Source organism: Rhinopithecus bieti, unplaced genomic scaffold (assembly GCF_001698545.2).
Source record: "Rhinopithecus bieti isolate Rb0 unplaced genomic scaffold, ASM169854v2 scaffold_7673, whole genome shotgun sequence".
NCBI lineage: Eukaryota > Metazoa > Chordata > Mammalia > Primates > Cercopithecidae > Rhinopithecus > Rhinopithecus bieti.
In genome coordinates, this window is record NW_016806375.1 from 1,211,240 (window position 1) to 1,234,642 (window position 23,403).

The 23,403-nt window shown below is 45.1% G+C and overlaps 1 protein-coding gene across 4 annotated transcripts in view; it reads right to left on the reverse strand.

Annotated features, from left to right (window-relative positions):
- LARP1 (La ribonucleoprotein 1, translational regulator) overlaps positions 1-23,403 on the reverse strand; it is a 135,006-nt gene that overhangs the window by 101,366 nt on the left and 10,237 nt on the right. For 2 of the 4 annotated variants that reach the window (XM_017875705.1, XM_017875704.1), the window contains exon 1: positions 3,800-4,053. The exons of 1 other annotated variant lie outside the window; for it this stretch is intronic. In XM_017875705.1, the coding sequence (XP_017731194.1) occupies positions 3,800-4,004 (205 nt within the window). In that variant the 5' untranslated portion in view covers positions 4,005-4,053. Of the gene's footprint in view, positions 1-3,799; positions 4,054-23,403 lie in introns of those variants that run through there. One more of the 4 variants, XM_017875703.1, reaches the window with a different exon arrangement.

A 23,403-nucleotide genomic window follows, 5' to 3' on the forward strand; every position in this document is an offset into this window, starting at 1 on the left:
ATTTTTAAATTTTTTGTAGAGATCGGATTTCGCCATGTCACCCAGGTCAGTCTCAAACTCCTGGATTCAAGCAAGTTGCCTGCCTTGGCCCCCCAAAGTGCTGAGATTACAGGTGTGAGCTACTGTGCCTGGCCAAATAATCTCATGTTAAAATGTTGCCATCAGCTGGGTGCAGTGGCTCACACCTGTAATCCCAACACTTTAGGAGGCCAAAGCAGGTGGATCACTTGAGGTCAAAAGTTCGAGACCAGCCTAGCCAACATGGTGAAACCCCATCTCTACTAAAAATACAAAAATTAGCCAGGTGTGATGGTGTGTGCTTATAATCCCAGTTACTTGGGAGGCTGAGGCAGGAGGATCGCTTGAACCCTGGAGGCGGAGGCTGAAGTGAGCCAAGATGGCACCATTGCACTCCAGCCTGGGTGACAGAGTGATACTCTCTGTCTCAAAACAAAATAAAATGTTGGCATCTAACTTTTTAAACAGTGAAAGGCTGGGCATAGTGGCTCATGTCTGTAATCCTAGCACTTTGGGAGGCTGAGGCGGGCAGACACCTGAGGTCAGGAATTCAAGACCAGCCTGGCCAACATGGCAAAACCCCATCTCTACTAAAAATACAAAAAAATAGATGGGCGTGGTGGCAGGCACCTGTAATCCCAGCCACTAGAGAGGCTGAGGCACAGGAATCACTTGAACCCGGGAGGCGGAAGGTACAGTGAGCTGAGATTGCACCATTCCACTCCAAACTGGGCAACAGAGCAAGACTCCATCTCAAAAAAAAACCAAAAAATAGTAAAACACCACTGTGTGGGCCAAACAAAACACAACCGAGAACTGCAGTCTAGCCTGATTTGTAAATTTTGGTGGAAGGGGTAAGGGCCCCAGGCTGCAGATTTAAACATATAAAGACCTGAGTCGGAGTTCTGCCACTGCATGTCTAAGTAACTTTATTTAAGATTTGTAGCCTCCCTGAGCTTCAATACTTTCTCCTGTAAAATGAGAATAGTAAAATGGGCTACTGTGAGGATAAATGAGGTAATGACTTTAAAACATCTAGTAAAATGGTTAGCTCATCGTAGGTACGCAATAACTATAGCTACTCCACTGAAGTTCCTAATTGGAGGAACTCCCAATCCCTTCTGCTCCCTACTCCATCCACTTCAAATCTACTTTTTCCCCAAGGTTTGGTCACTCAATATCCCTGGAACTCTAACTCAGATACCCAAGGCACTCAAAAAATACTCGCACACACCCTGCATTCACTCTTGGGAGGATTTTGAGATGCCAAGGCTAGTTACCAAGGAAAATGTTTAGGAGGCTTCCCTGGTGTTCACCAGCAATGTTTCAGTGTTGATTAAAAGACAGGCTTGGTCAGGCGCGGTGGCTCACGCCTGTAATCCCAGCACTTTGGGAAGCCGAGGTGGGCAGATCACCTGAGGTCAGGAGTTTAAGACCAGCCTGACCAACCTGGAGAAACTCCATCTCTACTAAAAATACAAAATTAGCTGAGTGCGGTGGCACATGCCTGTAATCCCAGCTACTCAAGAGGCTGAGGCAGGAGAATCACTTGAACCTGGGAGGCGGAGGTTGCGGTGAGCCGAGATCAAGCCATTGCACTCCAGCCTGGGCAACAAGAGCAAAACTGTCTCGCAAAAAAAAGAAAGAGACAGAGGCTTGCCCCAGAGCAGAGGACTGGCTAACATGACCCTTCAGGGGCCTTAAAATCTTCAACTTTAATTTCTTTTTTTGAGACACAGTCTCGCTCTGTTGCCCAGGCTGGAGTGCAGTGGCGTGATCTCGGCTCACTGCAACCTCTGCCTCCCAGGTTCAAGCGATTCTCCTGCCTCGGCCTCCTAGTAGCTGGGATTATAGGCGTGCACCACCATACCTGGCTAATTTTTGTATCTTTAGTAGAGACGGGTTTCACCATGTTGGCCAGGCTGGTCTCAAACTCCTGACCTCATGATTCACCCATCTCAGCCTCCCAAAGTGCTGAGATTACAGGCATGAGCCACCATGCCTGGCTTCATCTTTAATTTCATTAGCTCCTGTGCACATGCACATATGCATATATGCGCATAACACTCACACACATTGTTGCTCAAATATCTGCCTAAATTCCCTATTCCTAGAAACTGTTTTGGCTTTCACTTTCACTGCACTCCTTCTACCATAGGCTCTACCCAGAGGGAGGGTGCTGCCACAACCCTTGAAACCAACATTCTCCGAGATTTATTTACTCAGCAGGGAGCTGCAGGAAAGGAGAGAACAGGAAAGGCTGAAGCTCAAATGACTGCATAGAAGGGGCTTTGAAAAGAAAAGTGACTTACACCCAGGGTCATCAGTAGGTCTTACAATATATATTTGAGCCCAAGATCCTTTACTCCGAAGTGCCTGTTCTAACCACTGTATTATCCTGCTGCTTCCAATGGGGCCACATTCCAGGACTGGTTCCCATCCCAGGAGTCGTTAGAAAATACCATGACTCAGTGAGATATTTCCCCTTTCTTTCTGTTTATATGATTCTACATTTTAAAAAGTCCCAGTAAATGGTATTTTTTTTAAAGTAAAAGGATTTAAACAAACATCCACGATTCCATCATAATCAGTAATTCTTTTATCGCATTATCACACAATGATTGGAGAAAATAATTACTACAGAGGCCACATTTTACACAACATTCATTACCTTACCTCATCAATTCCAAAATGTATTTTTAAATCTGAATTTATCTTAAAATCTGTGGAATCTAAGTTTGCATGGAAGACTTTATTTGGTCATAAGAAAAATCGTGGTAGGCAAGCATTGCCCAGATTACAATCCCCATTTTGCAGCTGGGAAAACTGAGTTCAAAGAGGTAAATAATTTGCCTGAGGTCACAGAGCTAGTCAGTGCAGAACCAGAACTGCAGGCCTATCTCCTGATTTTCAGCACAAGATTTTCAGCACAAGCGGTATCTACCATATATTCCTGGCCTCCAGGCCCTGTGTTCATCCCTACCTGTTCCCATCACCCTCCTGGCCACACCCTAACAGAGGGCTGAGGGAGACCTCAGCTACTCCAACCAGGCTTCCCCAGCCTCAGCCAGCTAGAGGTGGGGTAAACTCACTGTGGGGGCTCCCGGGAGCAGTCTCTCCACATAGGAAGTTTTTAAGTCTAAAGCTTTCACTTTCAAGAATGAACCCTGTGTGTGAGGCAGCATGCAGAGACCAAAGCTCAGGTTGGGTGTGAAGGCAGGATTTTGCTGGTGTCCTTATAAACCCCATGCAAACTAGATCTAGGAGTTCCCCACCTGGGGACCCCATTCCCTGGAAATTACTCACAAATGCTCTATTTTTCATATTTCAAGAGGTCAAATGAAAATAAAATATCAACTCTAGATAAGATCTCACAGACAGAATAAAACACTACATTGCTTTTGGCTGAACTTGCATCAGTTTAGCGGTTTGTTTCTGCTAACCAAAAAACACTGATTGGCTATTACAGGGCCACAATTAACACAGAAGGGGAAAACCAATTAACGAATCATTATGTAACAGGTGCAGCTTGACAGACTTAAATCTTTCAGAACAAGGGGTGTGACAAGGGAAAACAATAAAAAAGGAAAGCCAAGAGCGGAATTTGAGCTCCGCATTTTCCCAGATGGGGAATGTGAGGTTCAGAGAGCTGGAGTGACTCGCTCAGGGTCACACAGCAGGGCTGGAACCAGCACCCAAGGTTTCTGCCCCTAGGGAGAAGGATCTTCCCACCACACCCTGCTGTCCTGAGGTCTGAGAAACGCAGAGTGCTAGGACTCACCAGGGTTGCTGAAGGGGGTCAGGACAGGGAATGGCAATGGCTTCTCCTTGTCACCTGTGGGATCCTTCCTCGGGGCAGCTGCCAAGGCCACGCTGTTTTTCCTCCCTGGGAGTCTGCCAGGGCAGCTAGGTGTGGGAGCCTCTTGGAAATCCAGCTCTGGGTGAGGGAAAGGAGGCCTCTCTGACAAAAGCACCCTCCAAAGCATAGAGTGACCAGGGCCTGGGGTCACGATGTGGCCCTGAAGGGTTTAGGTACATCCAGATCGCACAGCTGCCTCCTGGCTCTGGCCCGGGAGCTCTCCAGGTTGCCAGGCTAGTTTTCCTGCCAGATGCTGGGTGCCTTTAAGAGAGCGACGGCAGCTCATTGGCTGAGAAAGGCTCCCCCGCAGCACAGATAGGGTAGGGGCAGAGAGACTTAGGTGAGTAAACAAACGGTGGCAACCCGTGGAGTCTCCCCTCCTCCACAGCCCTGGTCCTGGGCTTCCTTCCTCACCTCCACTCTCCACCCTGGAAAACAAGCTGGGGCTAAAGGAAGAGCAAAACACTCTGCAAAGTGCTCAGTGCGGTTCAGACTACATGATCTCACAGTGACCCTGGGGCAGACTTGTTAGTACATCTTCCCTTTTTGGTGGCACAACTGAGTCCTTGGAGGGGTGAAGTGGCTTGTTCAGTTCACACAGCCCTTGTAAGGAAGGTTAACAGAGTGGGATGGTGTGAGGATCCAAACCCAACTATCCTGCCTTTGACTTCCCATACAGTGCTGCTGGACCACACCACTTGCCTGTTTGTGAAGCCTTTGGCAAGTCACTGCCTCAGTTTTCACATCTGTAGCATGGTATAGTCATACGAGTGATCCTCTACTCACTATAATGAGTGTATAACCTTGGGTTTAAAGCTGAAAGAGATTTTGGAGAGTATCTAGCTCATCTAGTCATTTATCAGGCATTCATTATTCAACAGGCATTATTATTCAGCAACTATTATGTGTCAGGCCCTGTTTTAGTTCCTAGGGACACATCAATGAGCAAGAAAGTCGAGGACCCTACTTTTACTGAGTTTACATTCTGGAGAGAGGGGATCTAGATATAAAGAAACCAATTAGATAGGTAATAGTTCCACAAAAATGAAATAGGTGGATATGATAATGGGGGGTGGATGTGAATATTTTCAATGATGTGGTAAGGGAGGCCCTCCCTCGGGAGGTGATATTAAAGCTGAGACATGAATGATGACAAGGAACCAGGCAATGGAAGAGCTGGAGCAAGAGTGTTCAATGCACACAGAACCAACCATGAGTGTAAGGACCCTGAAAAGCAGGTAAGTTTGGAGAACAGAAAGAAAGCTGCTGTCACTACAATATAGTTCAATCCCTGTACCCCCTCTTAATACATAAGGAATTTTATCTATTCCTTATCTATTCCTGGAAGGTAATTCAGGAATTCAGAAAGATGATTCAACTTGCCCAAGATTCCCTCTTGTAAATTCCTCCTTCCTTTCTTTATCCTCATGTAGAAAAGAAGGAAACTGAAGCGTGGGGCTGACCAGCATATTTGGGTTACCAACCCAACAATCATTCCAGTAGTCTACACTGCTATAATCTCATGCTTCTTCCACTCTGTAGACATACGTAAACTCCCAGACAGCAAGAACTATGATTTTAAGAGTGTACAACACTGCCGGGTGCGGTGGCTCAGGCCTGTAATCCCAGCACTTTGGGAGGATGAGGTGGGCAGATCATGAGGTCAGGAGTTCGAGAACAGCCTGACCAACATAGTGAAACCCCATCTCTAGTAAAAATACAAAAATAAGCCAGGTGTGGTGGTGCATGCTGTAATCCCAGCTACTCAGGAGGCTGAGGCAGGAGAATCACTTGAACCTGGGAGGTGAAGGTTGCAGCGAGCCAAGATCACGCCACTGCACTCCAACCCAGGCGACAGAGTGAGACTCCGTTTCCAAAAAAAAAAAAAGGTATCACACTGAAGAACAAATCCTGACTGACACTGACAGAATATGTAGTAGTCTTCAAAATTCCAGCAGTAATGCAAACGACCACACTGTCACATGAGATCAGCACAGACCTTTCCTGTGGAGTTCCTTTCCACTTTCATTTTCAGAATTTTTTTACTCTGATTTTTAAAAAGGGCTGTCTGTTTTCAGTTTAATATTGTTAGTGGTAGCTTTGGTATTATTATGAGATTGTTGAATATATAGTATAACTAGGATGGGGATAAAGCAGGAGTACACCGTTTTACATCTGCTGGTGTTGCTGAGTATGCAGGACTTCTGGTGTGGGAGAACAATACAAATGAAGCAAAAGGGGCTTAACGTAAAAACACATAATCTCTGTGCTTTGTATTGGAGGTTTCAGTATGATCTTTTTTTTTTTTTTTTTTTTTTTTTTTTTGAGATGGGAGTCTCACTCTGTCACCCAGGCTGGAGTGCAGTGCTGTGATCTCGGCTCACTGCAACCTCCACCTCCTGGGTTCAAGTGATTCTTCTGCCTCAGCCTCCTGAGTAGCTGGGATTGTAGGTGCGCGCCACCATGCCTGGCTAATTTTTTGTATTTTTAGTAGAGACGGGGTTTCACCATGTTGGTCAGGTTGGTCTCAAACTCCTGACCTCATGATCCGCCCACATCAGCCTCCCAAAGTGCTTGGGAGTACAGGTGTGAGCCAGTGCACCTGGCCTAAATCTTTTTTTTTTAAGAGATAGGGTCTCACTATATTGACCAGGTTGGTTTCGAACTGTTTTCAGGTCTAGAAACAATGACCAATCCTTTAGCGCAGAGGTCCCCAACTCCCAGGTCATGGACTCGTACCAGTCGTGGCCTGTTAGAACTGGGCCACACAGCAGGAGGTGAGCGGCCTGCAGCCAGCAAAGCCTTGTCTGTTTCCAGCGGCTCCCCACCACTTGCATTACCATCTGAGCTCCGCCTCCTGTCAGATCAATGGCGGCCTTAGATTCTCATAGGAGCCTGAACCCTATCGCAAACTGCATATGGCAGGGATCTAGGTTGTGGATTCCTTATGAGAACCTAATGCCTGACGATCTGGGGTGGAATTGAGGTGACGATGCTAGCACTGGGGAGCGGCTGCAAATGCAGATTAACATTAGCAGAGAGGTTTGATTGCACAGACCGTAATAAATCAGTTGCTTGCAGACTCATATCAAAACCTTATCAGTGAGTGACAAGTGACAATTAAGCTGCATCTGGTGGCAGGCTTTAGGTCAGCATCTGACACTTATTTTAGTGATTGCATGGCCCGCTCATTATTTTATTTACTGCTTCCATCTGCGCCTCTTTCCCACACTGCACACTCGCCTTAGTCACAGTTTTGGTGAGCCCACAAGCTAACCCTAGCCAAAATGAGTAAAAAAAAAAAAACAAATCTCACTGGAGAGCTTATTTGAAAAGGCGGAAAGACCCAATGATGAGAGAGCAGAAGACTCAGACTGCCACAAAAAGAAAGCTGCATTTAAAAGAAAATACCAAGAGTCCTACTTAAATTATGGGTTCATTGCAACACGTGATTCACATTCTCCAAGCCTGCTTTGCATAATATGTGGCGACTGGCTATCCAATGGAGCCATGAAACCTTCAAAACTGCTTCACCACATGAAGGCCAAGCACCCTGCATCAAAAGACAAGCTTTTGGAGTTTTCAAAAGAAAAGAATGTGAACACGAAGAACAGAAGCAATTATTGAAGGCCACCACTTCATCAAATGTGTCTGCACTGAGAGCATCATTCTTAGTGGTTAACTGCATTGCTAAAGCTAAGAAGCCTTTACTATTGGTGAAGAGTTGATCCTGCCTGCTGCTAAGGACATTTGTCGTGAACTTTTGGGAGAGGCTGCAGTTCAAAAGGTGGCACGTGTTCCTCTTTTGGCTAGCACCACAACTGGACAAATTGATGAACTGGCAGGGGATATTGAGACACAATTGTTAGAGAGGATTAATGAGTCACCGTGGTACGCAATCCAGGTTGACGAGTCTACCAGTGTTGACAACAAGGCAACAATGCTTGTTTTATCCATAGAGAAGTGCTGAAATGTCACCTGAACTTAACAGCATTTTAGGGCAGGCGCAGTGGTTCACACCTGTAATCCCAGCACTTTGGGAGGCTGAGGTGGGTGGATCTCCGGAGGTCGGGAGTTCGAGACCAGCCTGGCCAACATGGAGAAACCCCATCTCTATTAAAAATACAAAATTAGCTGGGCGTGGTGGTGCATGCCTGCAATCCCAGCTACTCAGGAGGCTGAGGCAGGAGAATCACTTGAACCCAGGAGGCGGAGGTTGTGGTGAGCCAAGATAACCATTGCACTCCAGCCTGGGCAACAAGAACGAAACTCTGTCTCAAAAACAAACAAACAAAAAACAAAACAAAAAAACACCACATTTTGCAGGACATAATTAAAATGATCAGCCACATTAAAGTGCATGCCCTTAACTCACGTCTGTGCAGCTGTGAGGAAATGGACACAGAGCACACATGTCTTCTCTTATACACAGATGTGAGATGGCTTTCTAAAGGTAGATCACTGGCCAGTTTCTGAGTTATAAGAGATTTCTTTTAGAAAAACTGTTTTCTTTTAGAAAAACAGTTACTAGTGTCACATTTCAGTGACACAGAATGGGTTGCAAAACTTGTGTGACATATTCAACCTGCTCAACGAACTCAAATTTGTCACTTCAGGGGACAACGACCACTGTGTTCAAGTTGGCAGATAAAGTGGCTGCATTCAAAGCCAAACTGGAATTATGGGGGCGACGAGTGAGCTTTGGGATTTCTGACAGGTTTCAAGCATTAGCAGAGATTTTTGAAAGAAAAAGACTGAGCCAGGGTCTTCTTTCTCTCAGCTGGTGCATGATCACTTATCTCAGCTTTCAAAAGAGTTTGAGTATTACTTCCCAACCACAAAAGACCCCCGAACTGGGAAGGAATGGATCCGCGACCCATTTGTGAATAAGCCAACTGACTTGACGTTGTCCATGCTAGAAGCGGATCAATTGCTTGAGAGGGCAAATGACGGTGGCCTTAAAAGTATGTTTGGGGCCGGGCGCGGTGGCTCATGCTTGTAATCCCAGCACTTTGGGAGGCCGATCACAAGGTCAAGAGATCGATACCATCTGGCCAACATGGTGAAACTCTGTCTCTACTAAAAAAAAAATATACAAAAAATTAGCCGGGCGTGGTGGCACATGCCTGTAGTCCCAGCTACTAGGGAGGCTAAGGCAGGAGAATCACTTGAACCCGGGAGGCGGAGGTTGCAGTGAGGTGAGATCACACCACTGCACTCCAGCCTGGGCAGTGTCAGAGAGAGACTCTGTCTCAAAAAAAAAGGTATGTTTGGGACTTCAAATCTCCATACATTCTGGATTAAAGTCAAGGCGGAATATCCTGAGACTGCCACAAAAGCATTGAAAAGCCTGCTTCCTTCCATTTCCAACAGCGTATCCTTGTGAAGCAGGGTTTCTGCAGTGTCAGCAACCAAAACAAGATTACGGAGTAGACTGGACATAAGCAACCCACTTTGGGTGTAACTATCTCCTATCACCCCCAAATGGGACCGTCTAGTTGCAGAAAATTGAACATATAATAATAACAGAAATAAAGTGCACAATAAATGTAATGCGCTTGAATCATCCTGAAACCATCTGCCACACCCCGTTTAGTGGGAAAATTGTCTTCCACAAAACCGGTCCCTGGTGCCAAAAAGGTTGGGGACTGCTACTTAGCAAATAGTGAGCATCTGTAGTGCCCAGACTGTGGTCTCTAAATACTACTTTCCACAAAAAGGAACCAAGGTGTCTTTGAAAAAATAAATAGCCAATTCTAGCTTTGGGGCAGAAAATGTACAATATGTACTTAGACTATTTTCTAGTGTCACAAATCAAGGAAGCTAGAGTTGTGCCAAAGAGACTCGCATTGGTCACAGTCAGGACTACCTGAGCATCAGTAAAGAAAATAACTGCAAGGGGTTGAAAAATATCAAACATATTTAAATCCATGAGTTCTTAATGATATTTTCTTTATTTTACATTAAATTTTTTTTTTTTTTTTTTTAGAGATAGGGTCTGGCTGTATTGCCAAGGCTGATCTCAAACTTCTGGCCTCCCACCTTAGTCTCCCAAAGTGCTGGTATTGCAGACTCGAGCCACTGCTCCCAGGCCCTACGACTTCTGAGAGCAATTTGGGAATACTCCATGATCCAAAAACTCTATATCTGGATATATACACAAGAGAAACTCTAGCCATTAAGAGACATACCAAAGCATTATTTTTTAAGTTGGAAAAACTGAAAACAACCAAAATGAATAAATTATGGTACTTTTGATTTTGGGGCCATAAATGTGGGGGGATGGTACGAAATAGATTTCTTTCTTTTTTTCAAGACAAAGTGTCAGAGGCAAGTATTTACTGGGAAAATGCAGGAGCAAAATTTAAAAATTATTTGGTTTGTCACAGTTATAAAATTGCCTCTTTTTTTTGTTTGTTTACTTTATAGACAAGTCCTACTTATATAAGTTTATTGGCTACTTCTGCTTCTGATTAGGTTAAGGTATTTTTTTCTCTTTCCAACTTTCCAACTTTTATTTTAGGTTCAGGGGATGCGTGTATGGGTTTGTTATATACGTAAATTGTGTGTCACAGGGGTTTGGTGTACAGATTATTTAATCACCCATGTAACAAGCATAGTACTGGATAGGTAGTTTTTCAATCCTTACCCTCCTCCCACCCTCCACTCTCAAGTAAGACCTCAGTGTCTACCATTCCCTTCTTTGAGTCCCTATGTACTCAAAGTTTAGCTCCCACTTACAAGTGAGAACTTGTGGTTATTTGGTTTTCTGTTTCTGCATTAATTTGCTTAGGATAATGACCTCCAGCTCCATCCATGTTCCTGCAAAGGACATGATTTCATTCTTTTTGTATGGCTGTGTAGTATTCCATGGTGTACATGTACCACATTTTATTATTATTATGATTTTGAGACAAAGTCTCACTCTGTCTCCCAGGCTGGAGTGCAGTGGTGCCATCTCGGCTCACTGCAACCTCCGCCTCTCAGGTTCAAGTGATTCTCCTGCGTCAGCCTCCGGAGTAGCTGGATGACAGGTCCCTGCCACCATGCCCAGCTAATTCTTGATTTTTAGTAGAGATGGGGTTTCGCCATGTTGGCCAGGCTGGTCTGGAACTCCTGACCTCAGGTGATCCGCTCACCTCGGCCTCCCAAAGTGCTGGGATTACAGGCATGAGCCACCGTGCCCGGTCATATGTACTGCATTTTCTTTATCCAGTCCACTGTTGGTAGGCATCTGGGTTGATTCCACGTCTTTGCTACTGTGAATAGTGCTGTGATGAACATAGGAGTGTATTTGTCTTTTTGATAAAATGATTTATTTTGTTTTTGATATATAGTTCTGTTTTAAGTTCTTTAAGAAATCCCCAAACTGCTTTCCACAGTGACTGAATTAATTTACATTCCTACCAACAGTGTATAAGCTTTCCCTTTTCTCTGCAACCTCACTAGCATCTGTTATTTTTTGCCTTTTTTTTTTAAAGACTAGTCAACTGCAGTAGTGAGAAGGGGGAAAGAGTAGAACAAGGAGTTTAGACGGGTGCTATGGCTCATGGCTGTAATCCCAGCACTCTGGGAGGCCAAGGCAGCCGGATCACCTGAGGTCAGGAGTTCGAGACCAGCCTGATCAACATGGTGAAACTCTGTGTTTACTAAAAAAATACAAATTTCACCCGGTGTGGTGGCAGGCGTGTGTAATCCCAGCTACTTGGGAGGCTGAGGCAGGAGAATCGCTTGAACCTGGGAGGCGGAGGTTGCGGTGAGCTGAGATCACACCACTTGCACTCTAGCCTGGATGACAGAGTGAGACTCCATCCCAAAAAAAAATAAAAATAAAAAATTAAAAGAACAAGGAGTTTGATCTGTAACTGACTGTGAATAATCAATTGAGATAACTCACTATCTTCAGACTAGGCTATTTTTTAACTTTTTAATAACAGCCATTCTGACTGGTTTAAGTTGGTATCTCACCGTGGTTTTGATTTGCATTTCTCTGATTAGTGATGTTGAGGATTTTTTCTTTTCTTTTTTTTTTTTTTTTTTGAGATGGAGTCTCACTCTGTCCCCCAGGCTGGAGTGCAGTGGTGCAATCTTGGCTCAATGCAAGCTCCGCCTCCCAGGTTCACACCATTCTCCTGACTCAGCCTCCCCAGCAGCTGGGACTACAGGCGCACGCCGCCACGCCCAGCTAATGTTTTGTATTTTTAGTAGAGATGGGGTTTCACCGTGTCAGTCAGGATGGTCTCGATCTCCTGACCCTGTGATCTGCCCGCCTCGGCCTCCCAAAGTGCTGGGATTACAGGCATGAGCCAGCGCGCCTGGCCGAGCATTTTTTCCTATGCAGTTGGCTGTGTGTATGTTTTCTTTTGAGAAGTGTCTTTTCATGTCCTTTGTCTTTTTTTTTTTTTTTTTGAGACAGAGTCTTGATCTGTTGCCCAGGATGAAGTGCAGTGGCATAATCTCAGCTCACCGCAACCTCTGCCTCCTAGGTTCACATGACTCTCCTGCCTCAGCCTCCCCAGTAACTGGGATTATAGGCGCATGCCACCAGGCCCAGCTAATTTTTGTATTTTTAGTAGAGACAGGGTTTCTCCATGTTGGCCAAGCTGGTCTCAAACTCCTGACCTCAGGTGATTCACCCACCTCGGCCTCCCAAAGTGCTGGAATTACAGGCGTAAGCCGCCATGCTCGGTCCTGTCCTTTGTCCATTTTTTAATGGAGTTGTTTTTTGCTTGTTAATTTATTAAGTTCCCTTATAGATTGTGAATAGTAGCCCTTTTTTCGAATGCATAGTTTACAAACAGTTTCTCCTGTTCTGTAGGTTGTCTATTTATTCTGTTGTAGTTTCTGCTGTATAAAAGCTCTTTTTTTTTTTTTTTTTTTTTTTTTTTGAGACAGGATTTCATTCCTGTCGCCCAAGCTGGAGTGCAATGGCACGATCTCAACTTACTGCAGCCTCTGCCTCCCAGGTTCAAGAAATTCTCATGCCTCAGCCTCCCAAGTAGCTGGGATTACAGGCGTAAGCCACCACACCTAGCTAATTTTTGTGTTTTTAGTAGGGGCCGGGTTTCACAATGTTGGCCAGGCTGATCTCAAACTCCTGACCTCCAGTGGTCCACCCACCTTGGCCTCCCAAAGTGCTGGGATTATAGGCATGAGCCACCACACCCAGCCTGTTCCCCATTCTTTGGCCAGCACTCACCACCTAACACTGTCCCTAGCCCTGTCAATCAAACATATCTGCCAAATGAATAAAATTGCTTAGTCTCACAGTCAACGGACTTAGGATACCCATTTGCACATTCCCATTAACACCATGAACTTTTCCTTTTCAGTGCTTATCATACTTGTAATTAACCTATTTCCCATTTAGAAGAAAAGTGCAGCTTGTTGCCAGTGTTCATTTCTGGGGGTAAATAGGAAATGGGTTAAATAATTGCACATGCAATCATTTGCTTAATGTGTGCCTCTCTGACAAGACCACCGGCTCCCTGGGGGCATACACTGCCCCTAGTGTTGTTCACTGTTGTATCCCCCGTGCTTGAAATGGTACCTGGCATATAGCTGGCACTCAATAAATGCCTGTTGAATTAATATTTATTTATTTTGTAAAAATTTGGCTGGGTGCAGTGGCTCATGCCTGTAGTCCCAGCACTTTGGGAGGCTGAGGCAGGCGGATCACCTGAGGTCAGGAGTTCGAGACCTGCCTGGCCAACATGGTGAAACCGCATTTCTACTAAAAATACAAAAATTAGCTGGGCATGGTGGTGAGCGCCTGTAATCCCAGCTACTCCAGAGGCTGAGTCAGGAGAATCACTTGAGCCCAGGTCGTGGAGGTTGCAGTGAGCAGAGATGGCGCCATTGTACTCCAGCCTGGGAGACAGAGCAAGATTCCATCTGAAAACAAACAAACAACAAAAAAAATTATTTTAGAGACGAGGTCTCACTTTGTCTCCCAGGTTGGAGTGCAGTGGTACAATCATAGTTCACTGCAGCCTTGAACTCCTGGGCTCAAGTGAGTCTCCTGCCTCATTCTCCCAAATTGCTGGGATTAGAGAGGCCCCCATGCCCAGTCTGTTGAATGAATAAATGAGCACAGATTGCAAAAGTGGCCAAAGTCAAAATGAGCGCAGATGGCAAAGGAGGCCCCAGTCAATTGGTCAGTCCACCTGCCAATCATGAAGGCCTGAGCTACCCTAGGTGCTAACCCATTCCCAGACCAAAGGCAACTGGCATAAGGTTCTTTATTTCAAGATGCTCAAAGTGTATAGATAGGAGTTTGCTAATGCCCAGCGCAGCTGTTCTTAGAAAGAGTCTGCCTCCTAGAAAAACTATCCGTTTACAAAAGAGACAAAATGGGGGAAAGCAGGCTCATCTGCTGGTTAACCAGTGTCCTCTCTTTGCCTCTGGTTGGTGATTTGGGACAGTTAGCTTGGGGGTAAACTGTATTTCAGCCTACAATTAATAGTGTAACCTACTTCACAGAGTTGTTAGGGGACAAATAAGCAGATGTGTAAATATTTATTACAGGACCTGACAATGGCACCAATGCTCAGTCATGCTTTCTAGAGTTGTTGCTATCATAGCCTTTTGCCTTGTAAGGCTGCCCTTGAATGAAGGGTAATTTAAATGCCACTACTTGAAGTTTTTTTTTTTTTTTTTTTTTTTGTTGGAGTTTCTATCGGGGGGGCCCGGGTTGAGGACAATGTCACAGTCTTGGCTCACTGCAAACTCCGTCTCCTGGATTCAAGCAATTCTCCTGCCTCAGACTCCCTAGTAGCTGTGATTACAGGTGTCCACCACCATGCCCGGGTAATTTTTGTATTTTTAGTAGAGATGGGGTTTCACCATGTTGGCCAGGCTGGTCTCAAACTCCTGACCTCAGGTGATTTGCCCACCTCAGCCTCCCAAAGTGCTGGGATTATAGGCTTGANCTCTCTTTGCCTCTGGTTGGTGATTTGGGACAGTTAGCTTGGGGTAAACTGTATTTCAGCCTACAATTAATAGTGTAACCTACTTCACAGAGTTGTTAGGGGACAAATAAGCAGATGTGTAAATATTTATTACAGGACCTGACAATGGCACCAATGCTCAGTCATGCTTTCTAGAGTTGTTGCTATCATAGCCTTTTGCCTTGTAAGGCTGCCCTTGAATGAAGGGTAATTTAAATGCCATCTCTTAAATTTTTTTTTTTTTTTTTTTTTTTTTGAGATGGAGTTTCATTCGTGTTGCTCAGGCTAGTGTGCAATGTCACAGTCTTGGCTCACTGCAAACTCCGTCTCCTGGATTCAAGCAATTCTCCTGCCTCAGACTCCCTAGTAGCTGTGATTACAGGTGTCCACCACCATGCCCGGGTAATTTTGTATTTTAGTAGAGATGGGGTTTCACCATGTTGGCCAGGCTGGTCTCAAACTCCTGACCTCAGGTGATTTGCCCACCTCAGCCTCCCAAAGTGCTGGGATTATAGGCTTGAGCCACCGCACCTGGCCACTTAAAGATATTTAGGGCAGAACTCTAGTGATAGGTGCTGGGCTCCACTAAACATCTCCTGGGACCAACCTGGCCAGAATGAAGGCGAGAAGGAATGAACCATCTAAGTGACAGAGACACAACTTATACCATTTAGGTAAGAGTTGGCCCATGCACCCATTAAGTCCAGAGGGTAGACTTGCTTTGTACACAGTAGACCCAGTGGCTCAAGCAGTATCATCAGGATGTCTCCTCCCTGTCTCCATCACTCAATCCTGCTGTGTCTGTGTGAGCTCCTGTCACAAAAAGGCTCAGGTCCACAATGGTGGCTAACATCCTAACTTCTCAGCTGCTACAGATAAAAGAGAAAGTTTGGCTGGGTGCGGTGACTCACGCCTGTAATCCTAGCACTTTGGGAGGTCGAGGGGTGTGGATCACGAGGTCAGGTATTCAAGACCAGCCTGGCCAACATAGTGAAACCCCATCTCTGCTAAAAATATAAAAAATTAGCTGGGCACGGTGGTGGGCACCTGTAATCCCAGCCACTCAGGAGGCTGAGGCAGTAGAATTGCTTGAACCTGGGAAGCGGAGGTTGCTTGAGCTGAGATTGCACCACTGCACTCCAGCCCGGGCGACAGTGCAAGACTCTGTCTCAACAAAAAAAGAGAGAAAGTTTCCCTTCCCAAAGTTCAGACCATATCCCCAGAATTGAGTCTCATTGGCTGTAACTGAGTCACATATCTACTCCTGGCCCATCACTGTGACCGGGGCGGGGGGGTCTGATTGGCAGAGCTGAGTCATGGGCCCATCTTTCCCTATGGGCTGGAGTCAGCTCTGAACATGGGTAGGGGAGGTTTCCCAAGCAACATATGGTTGCAGTTGCCAGAAGGGAGACTTTTGCTGGGTCAGCAAAACAAATATCCACTGTAGAATGCAAACCTCTCTGCAGGTCAGGTGACAAAAGCAATGTCACATTGAGACCAAGTAAATATCAATTCTGTCAGACAAACTAAGTGATAGGATCTGGAGGGATTCCAGAGGGCAATGGGGCATTACTTAACTGTCTGCCAAAAGACCTGTTTTACAGGGCCCAGATTAGGGTAAGCCAAGTGAGGCACTTGCCACTGGCACTAAATTAAGACAAAAAACAAACAAACAACAGCAGCAACAACAAAAAAGAAAACACCAACTCAGGGCGGTCACAGTGGCTCACAACTGTAATCCCCGTACTTTGGGAGACTGAGGAGGAAGAATCACTTGAGCCCAGGAGTTCAAGACCAATCTAGACAACATAGCGAGACACTATCTCTACAAATTTTTTTTTTTTTTAGATGGAATCTCTCTCCGTCACCCAGGCTGGCGTGTGGAGTGCAGTGGCATGATTTCGGCTCCCAATGCAGTCTCTGCCTCTTGGGTTCAAGCTATTTTCCTGCCTCAGCCTCCCGAGTAGCTGGGATCATAGGCACGTGCCACCACACCCAGCTAAACAAAAAATCTTAAAAATTAGCCAGGCATTGTGGCATGTACCTGTAATCCTGGCTATTCAAGAGTCTGAGGTGGGAGGATCGCTTGAGCCTGGGAGGTCAACGCTGCAGTGAGCCAAGATTGCAACACTGCACTCCAGCCTGGGTGACAGAGTGAGAGCCTGTCTCAAACAACAACAACAACATCTCAGTAATCTAGATAAATAATACTTTAATGCAATATTTTATCTCATTTGAGACAGGGTCTCACTCTGTTGCCCAGGCTGGAGTGTACCAGCACGATCATGGCTCACTGAAGCCTCAACCTCCTGGACTTAAGTGATCCTCCCACCTCAGCCACTCAAGGTGCCAGGATTACAGGTGTGAGCCACTGCGACCAGCCACAATATTTTATAAGATGAAAATTAATATGAAAAATACACAATGACTCAAATACCCAAATTTTAAATAAAGGCAGGATGAATAATAGTGCAGAATATAGCCATCTTGGAGCTTGGGGCAAAAGGAAAAATCAGAACTACTGATCAAGCTTTTATTTAAAATTTGGGCATTTTGTTCATCATACATTTTTGCATTAATTTTGATTTTTAAAATACTGTATTAAAATATTATTTGATTACTGAATTTTTTTGCACCTCTCAAAATTCTGTGCCTGAGACAGTTACCTCATTCCCCTCACCCTAGTCCAGGCCCTGCTGTCTTATGTGTGATTTGCTGGAGGCAGAGAAGAGAAGCCACCCAAAAATGAATGGATGTATCAAAAACTGGAATTCCCTAATGGGAAGGGCTCTGGATGGGAACAAGAGTCCTGGCATCATTTCTGATTCTGCCATTGCCTTGGGAAAACCCGTTTTCCTCTCCGGGCCTCAGTTTCTCCACTTGCAAAGGAGGGACAGGGCAGGCTTAGTGGTTTTTAGGCAATAGAACTCAATCTCCAGTATAGAAAATGGATTAAAATGGAGCTGTTGAAGGGGCATGTGCTGGGGTAGACCCATTTGCACCTCAGTCCCTCCACCACGCAACAGTCCCCTCCAGGTGTTCCATGGAGCCCTAAGGAGTTCCTGTGGACACAGTAGGAAAACTACTCAATTCAATGGTCTCTAAGATTCCTAAGCAAACCCATTTTTATGCCTGAGGTAATGTACATGTTCATTTTCTCCTTTCTATTCTTCAGTTAGGTCGGTGTGTCTCACATGGCCAGTAGTTCTCTGTTTCAGGAACACTTCAGGTGCTTTATTTATTTATTTTAAAATTGTTTTTAAATTGTTTTTTGTAGAAAGAGGGGTCTTGCTATGTTGCCCATGCTGGTCTTGAACTCCTGGCTTCAAGCCATCCTCTCAAAGTGCTGGAATTACAGGCATGAGCCACCATACCTGGCCTAATGCTTTATTTAAAATGCAGAGTCCATGGCCTTTTACGAAATTTGAATCTCCAGGAATGGGGCCCAGGAATCTTTATTTTAAACAAGCCCTCCTTCCCTGCCATGTGATTGACATCCACTGAAGTGTTTGTGTCCTTCTCAGTGAAGTTATTCCCACAGAACCTCAGGAGTTGCTTTATTCTGGAGCTTTAACTACAACAGTCCTTCTGAAAGTCCAGGGTGAGGGGAAAAACAGGAATAGTCAGATAAGCCCACATAAATTACTCAAGATTAGCCAAGTGGGAACAGACCACAGTGAGATCTCCGGGGGCCCTTTTCCAGGCAGAACATCCTGGCGGCCCTTTGCTCTGCAATCCCACAGCTTGTATCAGAAGAAACTGTCTGTGCATTTCTCTCTTCTTCCAGAGTGGCACTGACAACCTCAGGAATTATTGACTGAATTATCAGGTTTCTTATTAGTACACTAATGGGTTCCCGAGAGCTAGGCGCGAGCATGCCCCTGACACAGTCAAGGGAATTCATTTCAGACTTTGGAACTAGGGCATATTTTTGTCAACTGCAAGGGAAACAGCCATTCATTCACTAGTTTTATTCATTAAACTAGCTTGGCAGATTCACGGGTGAACTGGGTATTTCCTTTTTTTCAGCTTTACTAAGATATAATCACACACAATATAATTTGCCCATCTAAAATGTAAATTCAATTGTTTTTAGTATATTAAAGAGTCGTGCAACTGTCACTACAATCAATCTTTCTTTCTTTCTTTCTTTCTTTATTATTTATTTATTTTGAGACAGAGCCTCACTCTTGTCGCCCAGGCTGGAGTGCAGTGGCGTGATCTCGGCTCACTGCAACCTCTGCCTCCTGGCTTCAAGCAATTCTCCTGCCTCAGCCTCCCTAGTAGCTGGGATTACAGGCGGCCACCACCACATCCGGCTAATTTTTATGTATTTAATAGAGACAAGGTTTTACCATGTTGGCCAGGCTGGTCTCAAACTCCTGACCTTAGGTGATCCACCCTCCTCGGCCTCCCAAAGTGCTGGGATTACAGGCATGAGCCACAGTTCCCGGCCATACAATAGATTTTAGAACATTTTCATCACCTCAAAAGGAATCCCTGTCCCAACACAAAGAAATGATAGGCCAGGCATGGTGGCTCACCCCTGCAATCCCGGCACTTTAGGACGCCAAGGTGGGCGGATCACGAGGTCAGGAGATCAAGACCATCCTGGTTAACACGGTGAAACCCCATCTCTACTAAAAATACAAAAAGTTAGCCAGGCGTGGTGGCAGGCGCCTGTAGTCCCAGCTACTCAGGAGGCTGAGGCAGGAGAATGGCATGAACCCAGGAGGCGGAGCTTGCAGTGAGCCGAGATCGCGCCACAGCACTCCAGCCTGGAGGACAGAGTCAGACTCCGTCTCAAAAAAAAAAAAAGAAACGAAAAATATTTGAAGTGACAGATATGCTAATTACCCTGATTTGATGATTACACATTGTATATATGTATTGAACTATCACACTATATGCCATAAAAATGTATAATTATTATGTGTCAATGAAAATTATAATAAAAGCAAAATACAAAGTGTACGACTTGCTAAAGGCTCAGATGATTGTTAGCATTTTGGCAATAAATTATTTTGTAATTAAAAAAAAAAACCCAACCTCATTTCAACTGAAAACAAAAAATTTAGCCTGGTATAGTGGTGCATGCCTGCAGTCTCAGCTATTTGGGAGACTGAGGCAAGAGAATCACTTGAGCCCAGGAGCCCGAGGCTGCAGTGAGCCAGGATGGCGCCACTGCACTCCAGCCTGGAGGAGAGAGTAAGAGACTCTGTCTTTAAAAACAAAAACAACAACAAAACAAACAAACAAAAAACAAATCCTTGTGCCTTCTAGCTATTATCCCTCAGTCTTTCTATCCCCCCTCCACCCGCCCCAAGTCCTAAGCAAACACAAATCTAATTTCTGTCTCTATGAATTTGCCTATTCTGGACATTCATATAAATGGAATCGTAATATGTAGTCGTTTGAGACTGGCTTCTTTCACATAGCATAATGTTTTCAAGGTTCATCGACATTATAGCATGTATCAGTACTTCATTCCCTGTTATGGCTGAGTCACATTCCATTGTATGAATCTACCACATTTTGTCTATCCAGTCACCAATCCAGTTTGGGTTGCTGACACATTTTCGCTCTTACGAATAATGCTGCTACAAACATTTGTGCACAAGGTTTTGTGTGGACGTGTTTTCTTACTTTCACTTTTGAAGGGCTCCTAGTCTAGTAGACACAGGTGCTAAGACAGGTACATGCGCGTAATTCCTTATGCCGACAGGGTGTGTGAAAGGAAAATAAATCTCGGAACCCCATACTCTCTAAGCCAAAGGGAAGAGTCAAGCTGGGAACTGGGTCAAGCAAACCTGCCCCCCATTTGGTTCCTAAATAAGATGGCTACAAAGAGAAGGAAAAAAAAAGATAAAAAGCTACATACCTCCCTCACAGTCTGCCCACAAGGAAATTCCTGGCGGGCGCCAAGATCTTTACTCTAAAACAATTCTGTTGAATTTCACCCTGGCAATGTAAATTGACAGCTTATCATCACACGTGCATGACACAGGACAGAACTCAAAGTCATCTCTCTGCTCCCCTGACACAAATGCATATGGGATTGCTTCCTTTGCCCTATTGTTTACGTTATCTTATGTAAAAGTGCAGATTCACTGGGCCAGTCAAGGAATGAATGACGATTTCCTCCATACCCCTCTCACATGAAAATTGTGCATTCCCCCAGTATCTACCCTTTCTCTTTTTAAATACTGAAGCCCTCAAAATCATCTTTGGAGAAAGGAATATACCTGTCTCCCAGGCTTGCGTCCTTAACTTTGGCAAGTAAACCTCCTCCTAAAATGACTGATACCTGCCTTGGCCATTTTCTTTGATTTACAGATGATACAAGAAAGGTACAAGTCAATGGAGTGTAAGGGTGAGAACCAGCTGCTTCTTCTGCCATTACTAACTGAGTAATGTAGGGGCAAGCTCTTTCACATTTCTGTGTGTCAGTTTTCTCAGGGGTAAAATGGGACTAGTATTTTCTTTACCTTATAGGACCACTGTGAGGATTACATGAGATAATGCATATGAAGGACTTTGCACCAAGCTTGGCACACAGTAAGGGCTTGAAAAACATTTCCCATTATCATTTTTCGTTCAGAGATTCCTAAGAGTTAAGTTTACTAATGAACCATGCACTCCAGCCATAGTAGAGTCTTCATTCTTTCAACGAGCGTTTGTTTTGGTTTTGTTGTTGTTGCTGTTGTTGTTTTCCAGACAGGGTCTCTGTCTGTCACTCAGGCTGGAGTGCAGTGGCACAATATCAGCTCACTGCAGCCCTAACCTCCCAGGCTCAAGCAATTCTCCCACCTCAGCCTCCCGAGTAGCTGGGACTACAGGCACATGCCACCATGCCCGGCTAATTTTTCAATTTTTCAATTTTTTTTTTTGCGAGATGGAGTCTCGCTCTGTCGCCCACGCTGGAGTGTCGTAGCGCGATCTCCGCTCACTGCAAGCTCCGCCTCCCGCGTTCACGCCATTCGCCTGCCTCAGCCTCTCAAGACTACAGGCGCCCGCCACCACTCCCGTCTAATTTTTTGTATTTTTAGCAGAGACGGGGTTTCACCGTGTTAGCCAGGATGGTCTCAGTCTCCTGACCTCGTGATCCGCCTGCCTCGGCCTCCCAAAGTGCTGGCATTACAGGCGTGAGCCACTGCGCCCGGCCTTAATTTTTTGTAGAAAAAGTGTTTCTCCATGTTACCCAGGCTGGTCTCAAACTGCTGGTCTCAAGCGATCTGCCTGCCTTGGCCTCCCAAAGTGCTAGGATTATAGGAGTGAGCCACCGCACCCAGCCTCAATGAGAGTTTATTGAATATTTACTATGTACTGGACACTCGGAGATAAATATAGTTGATCTAAACCTAGCTGCTATCCCCAGGAGCCCATAATCTGCCATCTGAATGGCAAGAGCTACTAGCTTATATCACCTCCATATATTGTGATTCCGTGTATGGAGGTGATGTATGCCAGCAATAGATTGTAATTTTTTTTTTTTTTTTTTTTTTGAGATAGAGTCTTGCTCTGTCGCCCAGGCCAGAGTGCAGTGGCACGATCTTGGCTCACTATAACCTTTGCATCCCGGGTTCAAGGGATTCTCCTGCCTTAGCCTTCCCAGTAGCTGGGATTACAGGTATGCATCACCACGCCTGGCTAATTTTTGTATTTTTAATAGAGACAGGGTTTCACCATGTTGGCCAGGGTAGTCTATAACTTTTTTTTTTTTGAGACGGAGCCTTGCTCTATCTTCCAGGCTAGAATGCAGTGGCACGATCTTGGCTCACTACAACCTCCGCCTCCCAGGTTCAAGTGTTTCTCCCGCCTCAGACTCCTGAGTAGCAGGGTTTACAGGTGTGTGCCACCACGCCCAGCTAATTTTTGTATTTTTAGTAGAGATGGGATTTCACCATGTTGGTCAGGCTGGTCTCGAACTCCTGACCTTGTGATCTGCCCACCTCGGCCTCCCAAAGTGCTGGGATTACATGCATGAGCCACCGCGTGTGGCCATATTGCGATATTAATGAGGGCCCCAAATTTGCTATTAGAGCACTGGAGAAGTGTTTGTATTTTGGGCCAGGTGCAGTGGCTCACGCCTGTAATCCCAATACTTTGGGAGGCTGAGGCAGGAGGATTGCTTGAGTCCCGGAGTTGAGACCATGTCTCAAAAAAAAGGAAAGAAATTTTTTATTTTGAAAGTATCAGAAAAATAGAAAAAACAATAAACCAAATACCTATACATCAATCACATAGCAACAATTGTCAACATTTTACTGTTTTCTCCATCTCGCTATATATAAAATGTGTGGCTAAAGCATTTTAAAACTAATTACAGATATTCTAACACTTCAGCCCTAAACACTTCAGCATGTATTTCCAAAAATTAGATCATTGTCTTCCATAACAACAATACACTTACCACCTCTCCCAAAATTAGCAATAATTTTCTTTCTTTTTTTTTTTTTGAGACGGAGTCTCGCTCTGTCGCCCAGGCTGGAGTGCAGTGGCCGGATCTCAGCTCACTGCAAGCTCCTCCCGGGTTCACGCCATTCTCCTGCCTCAGCCTCCCAACCAGCTGGGACT